This window comes from Hypoxylon fragiforme (genome assembly GCF_022984875.1).
Source record: "Hypoxylon fragiforme strain CBS 206.31 chromosome Unknown GGS25scaffold_9, whole genome shotgun sequence".
Taxonomy (NCBI): Eukaryota; Fungi; Ascomycota; class Sordariomycetes; order Xylariales; family Hypoxylaceae; genus Hypoxylon; species Hypoxylon fragiforme.
The window spans coordinates 1654222-1667852 of NW_026054764.1; the positions used below are offsets into that span (position 1 = coordinate 1654222).

At 49.6% G+C, this 13631-nt stretch overlaps 3 protein-coding genes across 3 annotated transcripts; all 3 read right to left on the reverse strand.

Moving 5' to 3' along the window:
• Positions 1 to 1199: 1199 nt before the first annotated feature.
• On the reverse strand, positions 1200 to 3067 carry GGS25DRAFT_453744 (uncharacterized protein). The gene has a single exon (XM_049258870.1). It carries the CDS (start codon positions 2524 to 2526, stop codon positions 1276 to 1278), a length of 1251 nt encoding a protein of 416 aa, XP_049113168.1. The 5' UTR covers positions 2527 to 3067; the 3' UTR covers positions 1200 to 1275.
• Positions 3068 to 6349: 3282 nt separating this feature from the next.
• Positions 6350 to 9664, reverse strand: GGS25DRAFT_525547 (uncharacterized protein; the record flags this gene model as incomplete). Its single annotated transcript, XM_049264813.1, has 3 exons — positions 6350 to 8838; positions 8910 to 9167; positions 9232 to 9664. The coding sequence occupies 3 exons, from the start codon at positions 9662 to 9664 to the stop codon at positions 6350 to 6352; spliced, it is 3180 nt and encodes a 1059-aa protein (XP_049113169.1).
• Positions 9665 to 10618: 954 nt separating this feature from the next.
• GGS25DRAFT_525548 (RNA-binding domain-containing protein) lies at positions 10619 to 13421 on the reverse strand (the record flags this gene model as incomplete). The annotated part of the gene is made up of 3 exons (XM_049264814.1): positions 10619 to 12112; positions 12317 to 13138; positions 13194 to 13421. The coding sequence occupies 3 exons, from the start codon at positions 13419 to 13421 to the stop codon at positions 10619 to 10621; spliced, it is 2544 nt and encodes an 847-aa protein (XP_049113170.1).
• Positions 13422 to 13631: the final 210 nt, after the last annotated feature.

Here is a 13631-nt window from a genome sequence, read left to right on the forward strand (position 1 = left end):
ACTGTAAAAGTCTGATTGGCTTGTACCTACCTAACTATATTATGTATGTAGCATGATCCTATCAGACCCGGCTGATCGAAGGCAAGGTGCGTTTGCCAAGAGGTGACCTGCATGCATGCGGGCTTGTGGTGTTGCAGCTTGTTGGAGATATGAGGCGCATCTGCCTGTCTATGCAGGTACCTGCCTCCGTATGTAACCTCATTCTCTTGACATTGGGGGTGGGAAGGGCTGTGATACATAGGTATCAATAATTCAGAGGACTCATCGTATAGGTAGCCTAGATACTGCCCATCTATACTAGGCAGGTATTCGTGAGCAACCAGCCTACGGAGGCAGTCTACGAGAGAGGGCGAATCACATAGAAAAATCAATCTAGGTAATACCGATGAATTGTCTCATTTCATTTATACTAGCTGCACCTAACAGCCATCTTTCATCATCGTAATCATGTACAGGAAGAGTACTTGCGTACGATACCACCACTTCTTCTTTGCCGATGCGAATACAATAACATAGCATAGAGAGGGAGAGAAAAACTTGATCGATTGATCAAGTTATCTTCGTGCCTTGTGCTTCGCCCATTTCGTGCAGTGCAAACCCTTTCCTTTCCGTTTTCCAGCCATACAGACTCCTTCCGTTTGTCCAGACTCCTCAGAAAAAGCAATCGCAACAATAATATCAAACAACGCCTAGCCTATGAATCGATCGATCAATCATCGTCGTTGTAGGGAGAGATAGGTAGGTAGGTATATAGTTGCTTGTCTACGATTGTAAAAGGTTTCTTACAATCGTGTAGGTGCCTATCTCTCCCCGCCTCATGCCGTGCGTTGATTTTTCCATACGTAAAACCCTCCATTCAATTCCATTTCGCGATCGATTTTTTCCCTTTCAAACCCATCAAATGCTTATTAACCGCGCCATGCTATGCCATGCTATGCCCACCAGAGAGAAAGAGAGAAATGCGTTCCATTTTTGTCTTTCCTTGCCGTGTTTTCGCCCCTGGCCAGCAAACCGTGGGCCTCATGTGTCGTGTCGTAATCTCGTTTCGTATGCTTTGTGCGTGGTGGCCCGTGGGGGCACAAAAGAAAAAAAATAAGGGGGTGTTTGGTAAAAAAAAGTATTAACAAAGAAGCGAAGAAGAAAAAAAAATAGTTATGTATGGTCGAAGTGAAAGAATGATGAAACGCGAGATACCACTACCACTACCACCAAAACACATCGAGTAGCTAAGGTAGCATTGACTCCTCGGGATACGAGGCCTGCGTCCAGACGCAGTTAGGATTGATCGTTGCTGCCTCGGCGGAATCGACCCGTCGCTCGACCCGTTGCACGCGCCTTGAGGAACTTGGAGACGGAGATGACGGGGACATTGACGGTAGGGGCGATATTGGCGGCAGAGCTAGCGGAGGTAGGTCTAGACGATGTAGACGCGGCCGTTGGGATTGTCTCGGTTCGCTCGGCGCGGCCAGAACCGCCAACTGTGACGGTCTTCCACTGGGTAGTCGTCTGGGCATCCGCGGTTACGGTCACTGTCTTAATTCCACTTTGGACAGGCTTCGCCAATGACGATGACGAAGGGGTGGATTTTGACGAAGGGGTTGCTACGGCCTCTGACGAGACGGCCGTGCTTGCTTGACCTTGGCCTTGGCCTACGGTGGAACTTGGGGCTCCAGGGGGGGTGGTGCCGATACCTAGACCAGTGGCTTCGAACTGAATAGCGACTTGTGACGCGATACCGGAGTCGTTCAGAGGAAGAGGATTATCCTGGGAAAACTTAACCTGAGCGGCACTACTAGCCTGGGGGGGCTGAAGCTGAATCTCGGCACACGAGGTGTAAATCTCGGTGGTGTTCTGAGTGTCAGATACAATGAGCGGCCAGTCCCAGACCCACATGATGGTGTAGGTGCCCGAGGTGGGAAGATCCTTGGGAAGTTGGATGTCTGTCTGACAATACAATTCGTCTAGGCCGTGCTCGTGGAATCGCTCGGCGTATACTTCGATGGTAAAGTTACCGTTTAAGTTCTGGTAGCACTGACCGTCATCGTAGAAGTGGGTGCCGATAAGCTGGCCTTTGCCATTTCCGCCCTTTCCGTCGGCAGTCCATGAGTTGAGGACGTCGTTGATACCATCGGAGTCTTCGTGATGGAGAGTGCCGTAGACACTCACAAGTCCACTCCGGTAGGGTCGTGGAGTTAGTTTGGGCTGAGTGACGTGTCCATTCTCCTGGTAAATCAAGGCGACGTGGTCTCCGGGAGCCGCAGTGAGGCGTGGAAAAGTAGTAGTAGTATAAGAGTCGGCCTTGGACTTGAGGCACACGGGTGGGTTAGGTTTCTTATCTAAGATTCTATTCTGGACCTTGTAGTCCACTAATGTAGCTCTGCCCGGCCATCCAGCTGGGTAGCCTGGATCGCCTACAAAGGCGCCGGTAGAGTCAATTCGGCGGAGCTGTTCGAGCCAGGAGTGGGCGCTGACTACGGACAAGACCGCAAGAAGGGTAATGATGTGTAGAATACTTTTGTAGGCCATGGTGAGAATGGTTTAGAAAAGCGTCTGAAGTTGACTTGTATTCGTCTCGCCTGCGAGATTCTGGGAAAAGAAACCCAGGATGAAGCGGAGGACCTCGGGAAGTTTGCAAATGACCGAGACTGCTTCTATGCTTGAGTAGTGGAGAGAAAAGGGTCCAAGAGTACTCTTCAAGGAAAGAGTTGATAGTTGTAAGTCGTGGTACGTTCTCGAGGATGTACGGGATGTAAAGAGTAAAGAAGGTTAAACAGCGCACAGTTTCAACTTGGGCGAGTAAAACAAATACAGATTCGTGGGAAAGTCGTATGGGAGGACGAATAAGTATGACGCTCCGCGTGGAAGAACGCAGTCCGGCTGTGTTGAGTAAAGAAGTAATAAGAACTATCCTTTGTCGAGACGTCCAGACTTGTAGACCAACAATGCCCCTCGTTGTTGAACAATCAACAAAGGATTGACAAGGCAACGTTGTTCTGTGTCGACTGGGGAGAACAAAGTAGTTGTCAAGGAATGAATTTTAGTGTGTAATGTTTGTAAGGTGTGTGTTTGTGTGAAGGTCGGGAGTGATGGTCAAGGTGAAGTAGACGGGAGTTAGTTATACGAAAGTGCCAAGACTGGAAAAATCGATAATTCACCGCGTTCTTTACCTTGATCGAAGTAGAAGAATAAGGTGAGAAAGGTTTAGATTATGGATGAGACGGAACAAGTCGAGTTGAATTGAGTGAATTGATTAGCACAGTAGGTCTTTGGTGCGGTGACCCATGTGACTCAATATAGTTGCCTCAGGGAAGCGGTTTCTTAGGTGGAGTTGCGTAAGTGATTGGCTTAAAAAAGATGTAAAATCGTAAAATCGTAAACCCTTAGAATCGGAAGTGTGTATACCTGAGGATCTATAATTTACTACTAGGTATCGTGTATGTAGGTACTTGTATTGTATCTTGTGAGCTTCATGCAGAATGAGTACCGAGTATACATAGGATATGGGGGCCGAAGCGCAGAAGAAATAGGCAGTTCTATGTTTTCTAGCCTCATCTTGATATCTAATACGGCCACACTCTGATGTCTACGAGTTCTCAGGTAGGGTTGGCATGGTGGAGCGAGTAGGGTCTGGGTCTACTAGAGTAGTATGGATGACGAGATATACGATAGGCCGGCATTGTTTGGAGCGGTTGTTTTATTTTAGGCCATGTTTCATGCAAGCCAGTAGGTATAATACCTATAACAGTTTTTCACATATATGTAGCAATAGTACATAGGTATGTAGTATGATTCTATGGAAAAGAAGGTTGGTCTTCTTTTTGGTGGCTTTTTTGGGGTTTGAAGTTGAAGATTGAACGTTGAATGATACTACATAGGTACATGTATGTATGAATTTGATAAGAGGCAGGGATGAAAGACATGTATTGTACTAGGTTAGGTACATATGTAAGGTACCTAGCGTAGCACAGGATGGCGGGAGCTTGCACTAAAAAGGTTAAGCATGAAATCATTGGGCGACAAATGTAGCTAATCTGGGAAATCCTGGAATTACCCGACCAACCATTCAATTCCCCGATTTCTTTCTCACTTTCTCATTCCCCATTCTCTTGTTTTATTCCCCACATCGTTCATTTTTCTTCAATTCTTTGCATCGTCACCAATCAAATCCCCGACCACATCCCAGTTCGCGACGAGATCCAGCAGAACCTCATCTTATCGAGAGGCTATCAATCTTCCAACATGTGGCAGACTGCCAGTTCGCTAGGGTAGCCCATGTTTCTATTAATCTGTTCACGATCTTCAGATATGGATATGGCCACAAATATTTTCATACCTGTTGTGGCTCCCGGATGAAGTCTTTGGAATTCTTCAGTTATTATTTACATATCTTTTTTACATATCTTTACAGTAGCCTCCTTAAACTTCAATGGTTGGTTATTTTAGCCGCTGCCTTGGCAACAAGTACGAAGTCCGAAGTACTTGAGCAAGCATTACGCATAATGTTCTTCACAAATATGTATGCGTGGTTTTCCCTCATATGTTCATGTATACCTCTAGCCCTTCTTTCTCTGTTTCGTGGTCTGTCTCGTGTTCCCATGGTAAGCGCCGTGCCTCGAAAATTTAAAAACCAGGGCTCTCTACTCCGATTTTGAAGGCGACTACTCGAACAAATGTGCCTTATGAGCAAGCCATAAGCCATAAAACTATAGGCTACCCGCTTGTAAGCGCCGCAATACCTTTCAAACCCCCCAAGGCATTACTGATAATTCTCATGTATTACAACCGAGAGATACCCCCAAATTACTCATTACTCATCTTACTTGCCTACCCTACCTAGATATATATTATCTAGAGGAGGTGGCTAGGATATTAAAAAACCTCCTCCTTGCCGTTGGAGTTGATTTATCCCGTACATGAATATCGAATACGCCATCTACGAACTGTTAATAGATCATCGTCTACAAGCTTAGGTTCTCGACACTAATTTGAATAACGAAGTGTATCCCAATTATGGAAGGCAAAGTGTTCCAGCTATCTGTACCTAACCACCTACCAGCACTTAGGATATGGGGTATTCCCGACCGCTAGACCACCGCTTTGTTTCATCAACACCCATGTAATCGCCTCGATCGCTACAGCACCCCCCCTGACTAGTTCACGACGATCACCCATTTAACTCTTTTTTAAATAGCTGCTATCTAGGTAGAAGGGGAGGGGAGCCCCCATGCTCTCGATCCCGCGCGCGGTAGCACCCTGACATCTAAGGGAGATAACCCCCCCAATCGAGGGCTACGCCTTGCCAAGATATCACGACGTTTCCCTGCTGGGACCTACCAGGACCTACTGGGAGCAAGTATCGTGAAACGTAAGATTCCGCAATGGCGAGGAGTTTAAAGCCTAAAAGCCTACGGCATAGGGGCCGAGCATTTATATATTCAATAAACCTGTTCCAGCCCCCTCGTTGCGCTGGCAGGCGGCAAGTTATCAAATGAGTTTCTTGCATTCTCATTTTCTTTTTTACATGCCTGCTTAGGAGATATCTACCCGGTCCTGGAGTCTTCCGAATATGCCTAGTGATCCTCCTCGCTTACTCGGAACTTACCCCGTCGTTTCTGTGAGCCATCCTGGGCTGATTTACATGCATACACACATCGACTCATAACTAGCTAAGTAAGGGTTTCAGTCTTACCACGTGGGCTATAATAGAAAGCAAGGGAAGGATAGGGCACACAGATACCGAGGTAGATACCGATTTAGGCTTAAGATATCTCATCACCCGCATTTCAACGTCGTTGACAAAGAACCGCTTTGACGCTGCAAGGACGACGAGGAGATGAACCAACATTTCTAACGTGCAGAGGCATGGATGATGCAATAGATAGATGCACAGAGACAGATGGATGAATATATGGAGAGATAGTGGGATGGATAGATTGATTGCTATGATGATACGAGAAAAGAACTACCGTACGCCGACCTCCCAGTCCCAGCCCCAAGTTACAGGCTACGGTGCTTGATCAAAGCCCGAGTAAACAAAAAGTAGGTAGTACCTAGTTAGAAAACCTCCCCCCCCCCCCCCCCCCCCCCCCCCTAAACCCCTGAAAACCCTTAAACGCCGTTGAAGAAAAGCTTCCAAGGCCTAGAAGTACATGTGAATAGAGGCCTAGGACAAATCGATACCCAAAGATAGATAGATAGATAGATCGAATAGATTGAACCAATGATTCCGTGCGAAAAAAAAAGACCCATCCATCGTGAACCTGAAACGCTGCTGAACAACGACATGATACATATATGTATACACACTACACATTCACACACAGACAACCACCAAGCAAAGGACCTAGTTTCATAGGAAAGTATGCCCGTCACCCATCACAGCCGTCGGCGCAGTATGTCCCTGGCCCCCAACCCCAACCGCCCCTTGTCTACTATGCTGATGCGACTGATGATGATGATGCCGCCCAAACCCCGGCACAGCCGGATGCGACAGCTTCCGCATCGAGTGCACCGGGTACCCGACCCCGTCATCATTCTCACCATCATCATCATCACCACCGCTTTCCGCGCGCGATCTCTTGCGCCCCGTGACTTGTTGCTGGTGCTGGTGCTGGGTCTGGCCGTAGCTCTGGGGGGCGCCTGGCCGGACAGCGGTGGTATGCGGACTGGGGTGGGCGGAAGGACCACCGAGATAGATCCCGAAATCGCCCGCCTCCCACGCGGCCTGCTCGGCGCCCTGGTGCCACGCCGCCCACGGGTCCGACGCTGAGGGCGGGGGTGGCTGGTATTTCTGCTCGGAGCCCGAGGGCGGCGCGGCGGTGGTCCAGTGCGATGTGCTCGCGGAACTGAAGCTGTTGTCCCGCGTCGCGGTGCCGCCGCCTAGGACGCTGGCTGTTGCGGCCCAGAGGGTGTCGGGGACGCCGGAGCTGGTTGTTGTGGCTGTGAGGGGGGAGGTGTCGGCCCAGGTGACGGGGTGGTGTTGGTGTTGGTTTTGGTGGAGGTGGGGGTCGGCGTAGCCTGCGCCCCAGCCGCTGTGCGAGGTGTCGACCCAGCTGTGCAGGTGCGCGTCGGTCGGGTCCTCGTACGCGGAGGAGACGGGGACGCCGAGGCCCGAGAGGAAGGCGTCTGAGCTTCCCGGCGCCATCTCGGCGGTGGTAGTGGGGATTGTGGCGGAGGGCCCGCCGTCGGATATGAAGCTTAGCTGGTGGTGTAGCGAGGGCCCGGCGCTGCTGTGGTCGTCGAAGTGCGGGTACCCGCCTGTGAGCGAGGCGGTGGGAGGAGGCGTGACGAGGCCGTTGTCGAAGCCGTCGAGGAGCTCTAGGCCGGTGGGGAGGTGGGCGTGCTGATGCGGGTGTGGCTGGCCCGGCATCGTGGTGGAGGGGAGGATGGGCGGGGCGTCGTAGGCCGCGCTGAGGTTCTCGTGCATGGAGGCGTGGAGGTGGGCCTGGTACCCTGGGTTCGGGGACATGACGCTGTCTCGCGAGACGGAGGGCGAGCCGGAGAGGTAGGCGCGCTGCTGGTGGTACTCGGAGATGGGGTCGATTTTGGTCAGGAACTTCCAGTTGGTTCCCGGGGCCACCGTGATGGTCTTGCCCTTCTCGTCGGTCTTCTCGTGCACGGGGATGAACGTCCATAGGATGACGGAGCGACGAACCCACCCGCGCTTCCCGCCTTCGCTGTCGTTGCTGCCGTTGTTGGGTTGGTTCGGCGCCGACCAGATCTCTTGGTACATGGCTACCTGGGATAGGAGGTCCTTGGGTGTCTGTGTCTTGGCAGTGCCGGCCTTGTGTGATGGCCCTGCACTGCTGTCGTCTTCCTTCTTCATGCGTGCTGACTCACGGTCAGCTCGGGATGGGCGGGCTCCCTTGTGCGAGTCCTGCTCGCGCCCTTTTCGCTCTCTCCTCTCTCGCTCTGCCGTCACATACGGGGCTAGCTTGATGAAGGTGTTGGCCCAGCTGGCGGCGGGGAAAGGAACACCAATGGTATCACGGTTACCGCGGCCTGCGCAGTCGCACCGGCCCACGCCGTTACAGCCGACACGGTGTGAGACGATCACCTCAACGGGGTTGCTGCGGTCCCAGAAGTCGGGCTCTGAGCCGGAGATGTGAAGTTCTTCAGGCTTCACTACCGAAGTCACAGATCTCCAGCTATGGTTGTGTAGTTCGGGACGGTTGATGGACAGCTCCACCATCCCGTTAAGTTCCGAGCCATCGGGGAACTTGGATGTGGCGTGCAAGTCAAGTGTCACCTCAAAGTGAAACGTGTCGCAGGGTCCCACCACACAACGAGATGTGCGCTCATCTGACGGGTGGGTGTCATCTAGGGCGGTAAGGAGTTTCTCCCTCAGTTCCGGGAACTGGACGTCCCACCGGTTGGAAATCTCCTTGATGGATGAAGACTCCTTTTGGGCAAGCGGCCTAGTATATTCATGTAGAAGTACAGTAGGTCGGTCACCATTTCGTGGCAAGTCTTTGTAGTCCTTGCCATCGTTGAGCTTGAGGTGAGGATAGTCAGACTCGCCTAGCAGATGTCCGTTGGGTGTGATGCCTGAAACTTGTTTCTTGGTGGTGCCGTCATCCATCTTTGAATGTTTCTCCCTTAGGCTGACCTGGGAGGATGAAACGAAGATCCAGCATTGCTTCGGTCGCAGGAAGACATCGTTGTCTGCGCTCAACAGGCGGGCGAAGTACTCGTAATTGGGCCGTTCATCAGGTAGCCGACCGTCAGCTATGGAGATGAGGACACGGTTATTCTTGAAGGATTCTGTGTCCTCGTCTTCTCTTATAAGTTTCCTGTCTTCCTCCTTGGCGTCTCTCTTGCTAGGGAAGATGAAGTGGACTAGAAGATACGGCCAGTCAGTTTCTTTCGATTGTAGACAGGGCAACATTATTCATTAGGGGGTTACCTACAAGTCACTAGTGTCGCGAAGAAGCCCTTTAGAACTTGGATGTGACTGGATACCTGCTTTCTTCCTCTGTACATGGGGTGCGGCTTTCCATCCGGGCCCCTCTCTCTCTGTTGTCTATTCGGGATGACCTCGCCATTTTGAGGCGGGTGAAGTAACCAGTGGTAGATCCAAAGGTATTCTGTGATGAGCATATTCCGCCCATAGAGGATAGTTTTTGAACTGAACTTCTTTCGGCCCATCTGGGGAATTAAAAGGAGAGCTTCTCAGGATGTTAGCTTGTATAATCCGATGACTCAAAAATCACACAAAGACTAGCTGCTTACCGTCGAGAAAGGCATCCTCTAACCATAGAGGCCATATTGGTTGTTCCTTCTCGAGCTCTTTTTGCATTACTTTATTACGATAATCGGCGAAGTGTTTGTATGCGTAGATGGGGTTCTTGCTACCCCGTGGATAACCCATTGGTGACTCTCGCAATGATACATCTCGGTGTAGGGACCGCCTTCGAAGGCTTGTCCCGTACGTAGAGGTCAGAGCCTGTGTAGGCACTATAGGTGGTGTTGGTATAGGATGTAGAGGTGGTGATAAGGAGTGGTTACAGAGTGCCAGAGCGGCAAGATTATGCTGTTGGACGTTGCCAGTAGATTCACCAAGAGGTTGTCGTGTCATTGGCATCACTTCGTGATCCGTCTCGTACGCATAGTCTGACGCTGGGGAATATCTCTGAGATGGCAGGACTGGCCGTGGGTGCTCCATTGCATAGGTCGGTATGACAAAAGATGATAAGAATGCTTCATGAAAGGAGCGAGAATTTTAACGAATGCCTGGAGAGCTCCCAAGAACGTTGGGAAGCAGAGTGAGATATGTGAAAAGGAATGGCAGTGGCAAAGAAAATGCCGTATTACTATTAAGACTAGAGGTGGTTTCCTGGACAGAGATGTTGGCATGGAAGAGAAGATTACCATATCTTATAAGAGTTCGTATTCACAAGACTGTCACTGCTCGTCTATCTAGGAGTGTAGCAATAAAGGTGCCCTGAAGAGATACTCGAGCCCTAGTACCCCCTCCCCCACTAGGAGGCTTCCAAGGGCGTCTTGAAGAAAATACTCTGAATAGTACAAAACGCCATGACATGATAGATGGATAAGGTCCAAGTAGGGAGATGCATGACGTCTTCTGCACCAACTGCGAGTAGTTGGCACGCAAGGAGAGTAGATTCGGTACAAGTACGAGGAACGACACTTACCCACGGGAATGTGTAATTTGCCATCACGTTGATGCTATCTACTTAGGTAGGTATCCCGTCTCAGACTGATCCAGTGACTGAAGTTCGTGGAGCTCCGCGGAGGGGAATGTAACTTTGATTAACTGACCCATACAGATCAGATCGTCAGGTCTAGGACTTGTAGACATTCATTCAATCCAGAGGGGTTTTTTTTTGGGCTTTTTTTTTTACCAAAGCCACATGAATGAGGGGATGTAATGCTGCAAGCTATTGCAGACCCGAACTCCTGGGCACAGATAGTCACCCCAGATTCGACATCTCCCTGACAAGGGAACAAGGGATAACGCAATGAACCATGCCCCCCTAGCTCCCAACGTGGCAATCCCGGCACTCCTGCACTGCATACTATATCTACCTAGTACATATCTAGGTAAATAGATAAAACCAGGCACGCAATGAGGATTTTAGACCCAATTAATTGCCCGTTAAAACTCCCCTTCCTCCTCATCACCTCCAAGGGTTACCCTTTTGCGGCTCCCCCCTGTGAGTTGTTGCAGGGCTACTTTGTTGGCTTGACCGCCTACCTTCTTCTGCATTTTCGCGATTTCCTCTTCCGGATCAATCGTCTCTGCCTCTGCGTACTCAAGGATAAGTCTGCGTCCTAATAAGTGCGTGTCTTGTAGGGCCAGCATTGCCGACTCGGCCTCTTTCGACGACACAAACTCGGCAAAGGCAAAACCTTTGCTCGTCGAGTTGAACTTCTTGGGGACACGGACTGATTTGAGCTGCCCGTATGCGCCTAGAAGCGTTCGGATGTCCTGCTTATTGGTTTGGAAGGGGATGTTCTTGATTATGATCTTTGTTCCCTGGCCTGCTGTCTTCTTGGCATTATCTTCCTTTCTTCGTTCCTCCGCTGCATCACGCCCACGGTGCGAAGCTCTAACTTGAAGTGTGTGTCCCCGAAGGACGTAATTATCCATGACCTTGGAGGCGGCCTCAGCTGTCGCTTTGTTGGCAAAAGAGACAAATCCAAATCCCATACTAAGCACTTGGCCGGGCTTCTTGGGGTCTTTCTTTGTTTTCACTTGCGCAGATCTAAACCCTTCGAGGTGTTTGAATTCATTTGCAAGCTCTTCGGTGGTGGTGTCCCAATGAAGATTTTTAACAAATAGAGAACTCGACTCCACAGGTTCTTGATTGTCTTGTTCCAGTAATTCTGAAACAGACAGTTTCTGTACGCCACTAGGCTCTTTGGCCGTAGAAGCCTGGCTTATCGCCTCCTGTTCTTTAGCTACGAATAAATTCTTGGGTGCCTTTTCCAAGAATAGGATGGACTCTTTAAACCGGCGGTACGCTAGCTTCGTGAAAGCAGCCTTAGCCTGGGGAGCTTGTGCAAATTGAACAATCGCTATAGTCCCCGTGGGCGGCATCAACACTTTCAATACCTGACCATGCTCTTCGAAGAGAGTTCTTAATTCTTCAATCGTAGTGCCGTAAGAGAAGTTCTTTACAAGGATTGCGGTATCGCCCCGCGGCCCTGACTTGAAAGCGTCCAGATCAACACCATTAGCTATCAGATAGGCTTTAGTGTCTTGAATTGTTGAGGTCTCGGCTATGGCTTGCTTCACAGCAGCATCAGAATTGGTTGGGTCCAGCAGTTCGGACTTTGAAATTCCCAAACGATCGGCAACTGATGAGTTCACAGCATCCTGGTTCATATAGAGTGAATTCCAGTTGAATCTGGACTCTGCCGCCTTAGCTCTCTTCTTGATAAGATTCTGTTGTTTCAACGGCAACTTGGACAGTGTGAAGTCATCCAGATTATGGTCCCGTTTCGCCGATGCTGGAAGGGCATGTAAAATTCTGCCCTGAAACGAGGTACGATCTGCTTGGAATGCTTTGGTCGCGTCATCTTGACTGGTAAATAAAACAAAGCCGATTCCGCGGTTATTGCCCGAGTTTTGCATTGGCACGTGAACCTAAGTATCTTCATTTTAGTAGGAATGGAAGAAAGGCAACTTGAGGAAATTAAGAAGGGATAGTTTCTCAGACACCAGATATCTACTAAAATACTGGCCCAGGCTTCTCATCATATACATTAAGTATAAGCTGTCCCTATCTGGGCTTCATCATAGAAACAAAAAGAACATGAAGAAAGAAAACACCAAAGCAAAAATTATTACCTCTTCAACGTCACCATACTGTTGGAAGTACGACCTGAGATCGTCCTCGGTAGCGGAAAATGGCAAATTCCGCACGAATAATCTCCTATTCTTGCGTACTGAATCCAGAGGATCATCTTTAGAGTCTACGAGCGGCTCGTCCTGCTCATCCGACTCGGGTTGCTGGGTTTGATCTTCCATCGCATGGTCTTCATCTATGGTTGCATCAACGACCTCAGGTTCCTGTTCCTGCTGCGGCGATACAGATGGAAGATCACCCGCCGGCATCCGGTTAGGAATTGGATCCTCATCGTCAACTAGATCAAGCAGCCTATTCGTCCGTGATCGTAGCCAGTCATCATCTGTGGCAGCCGGTGGAGGTGCAGTTTCAGTCAGAGTAGAAACACTGGGCACGACTTGTTCCTTGGCAGGTTCCTCAAGTTTGTCAACTTCTTCGACGGGTTGAACACTGACTCCACTAGTTACAGTGGGCTTCGTAATCTCTTGAGGCTGACTCCTCCTTCGACGGGCTGGCACGACTTCATACTCGTCATCAGATGCTCCCTCATCCACAGGTACTGCTGCAAATTTTGCCGGCGGCTCGTCTGTAGGTTCTATAGCTATCCCGTGTACCTGACTTGTCGGTGCCATCTTAGGTTGCATAACACTTAAAAACTCTTGCAGCTTGGGGTCAGATTTATCGAGCGCATCTCGTTTCCTCTTCTTCGCATTTTCCGTGTTGGCTTCGGATTCTGAAGATTGCTTGGTAACATTTCGGGGAATCTCTGCAGTCACTGGCTGACTTCCTCCATGCTGTGCCCGATACAAGGAAGGATCTGATATCTGAAAAGTAACTGTTAGGCTGGCTCAAGTATACACAAGACTTCAACCTACTGACAGGTTTTGCGAACTCGACGCCTATCCTGGACATGCGTACGAAGGTGCGATTGAAATATTTAACAGCATCTGCCGCCTCCTGGGAGGTCTTGTAACCAACATATCCAATCCTTCGGTGTTGTATCAGCTTCACGTCTGTGATATGACCTTTGGACGCGAAGTGCTTTCGCAAGTCGGCCTCATTGAGATTTGGTGGCAGACCTTTCACAAAAATTCGGGATGAATCCATGATGGCAGTGTTGATGGAGGGTTGGAAAGAGGATGATGTTTATAAGAACATTATAAGGCGATATAGTAATTGTAAAGTATTAACCGCTTCAACGGTTTGTAAATATAGAAGTTTAGGGAGATTTATTAAATAGTATAACAGTTAACCGTGACATGGCGCAAAGGATTCGATGCAAAAATTGAAGAGAAGAACAAAAAAAAAAAAAGGTTT

Coding starts and splice junctions, on each gene's coding strand:
- GGS25DRAFT_453744 (XM_049258870.1), bottom strand. CDS start 2,526: ATGGCCTACAAAAGTATTCTACACATCATTACCCTTCTTGCGGTCTTG.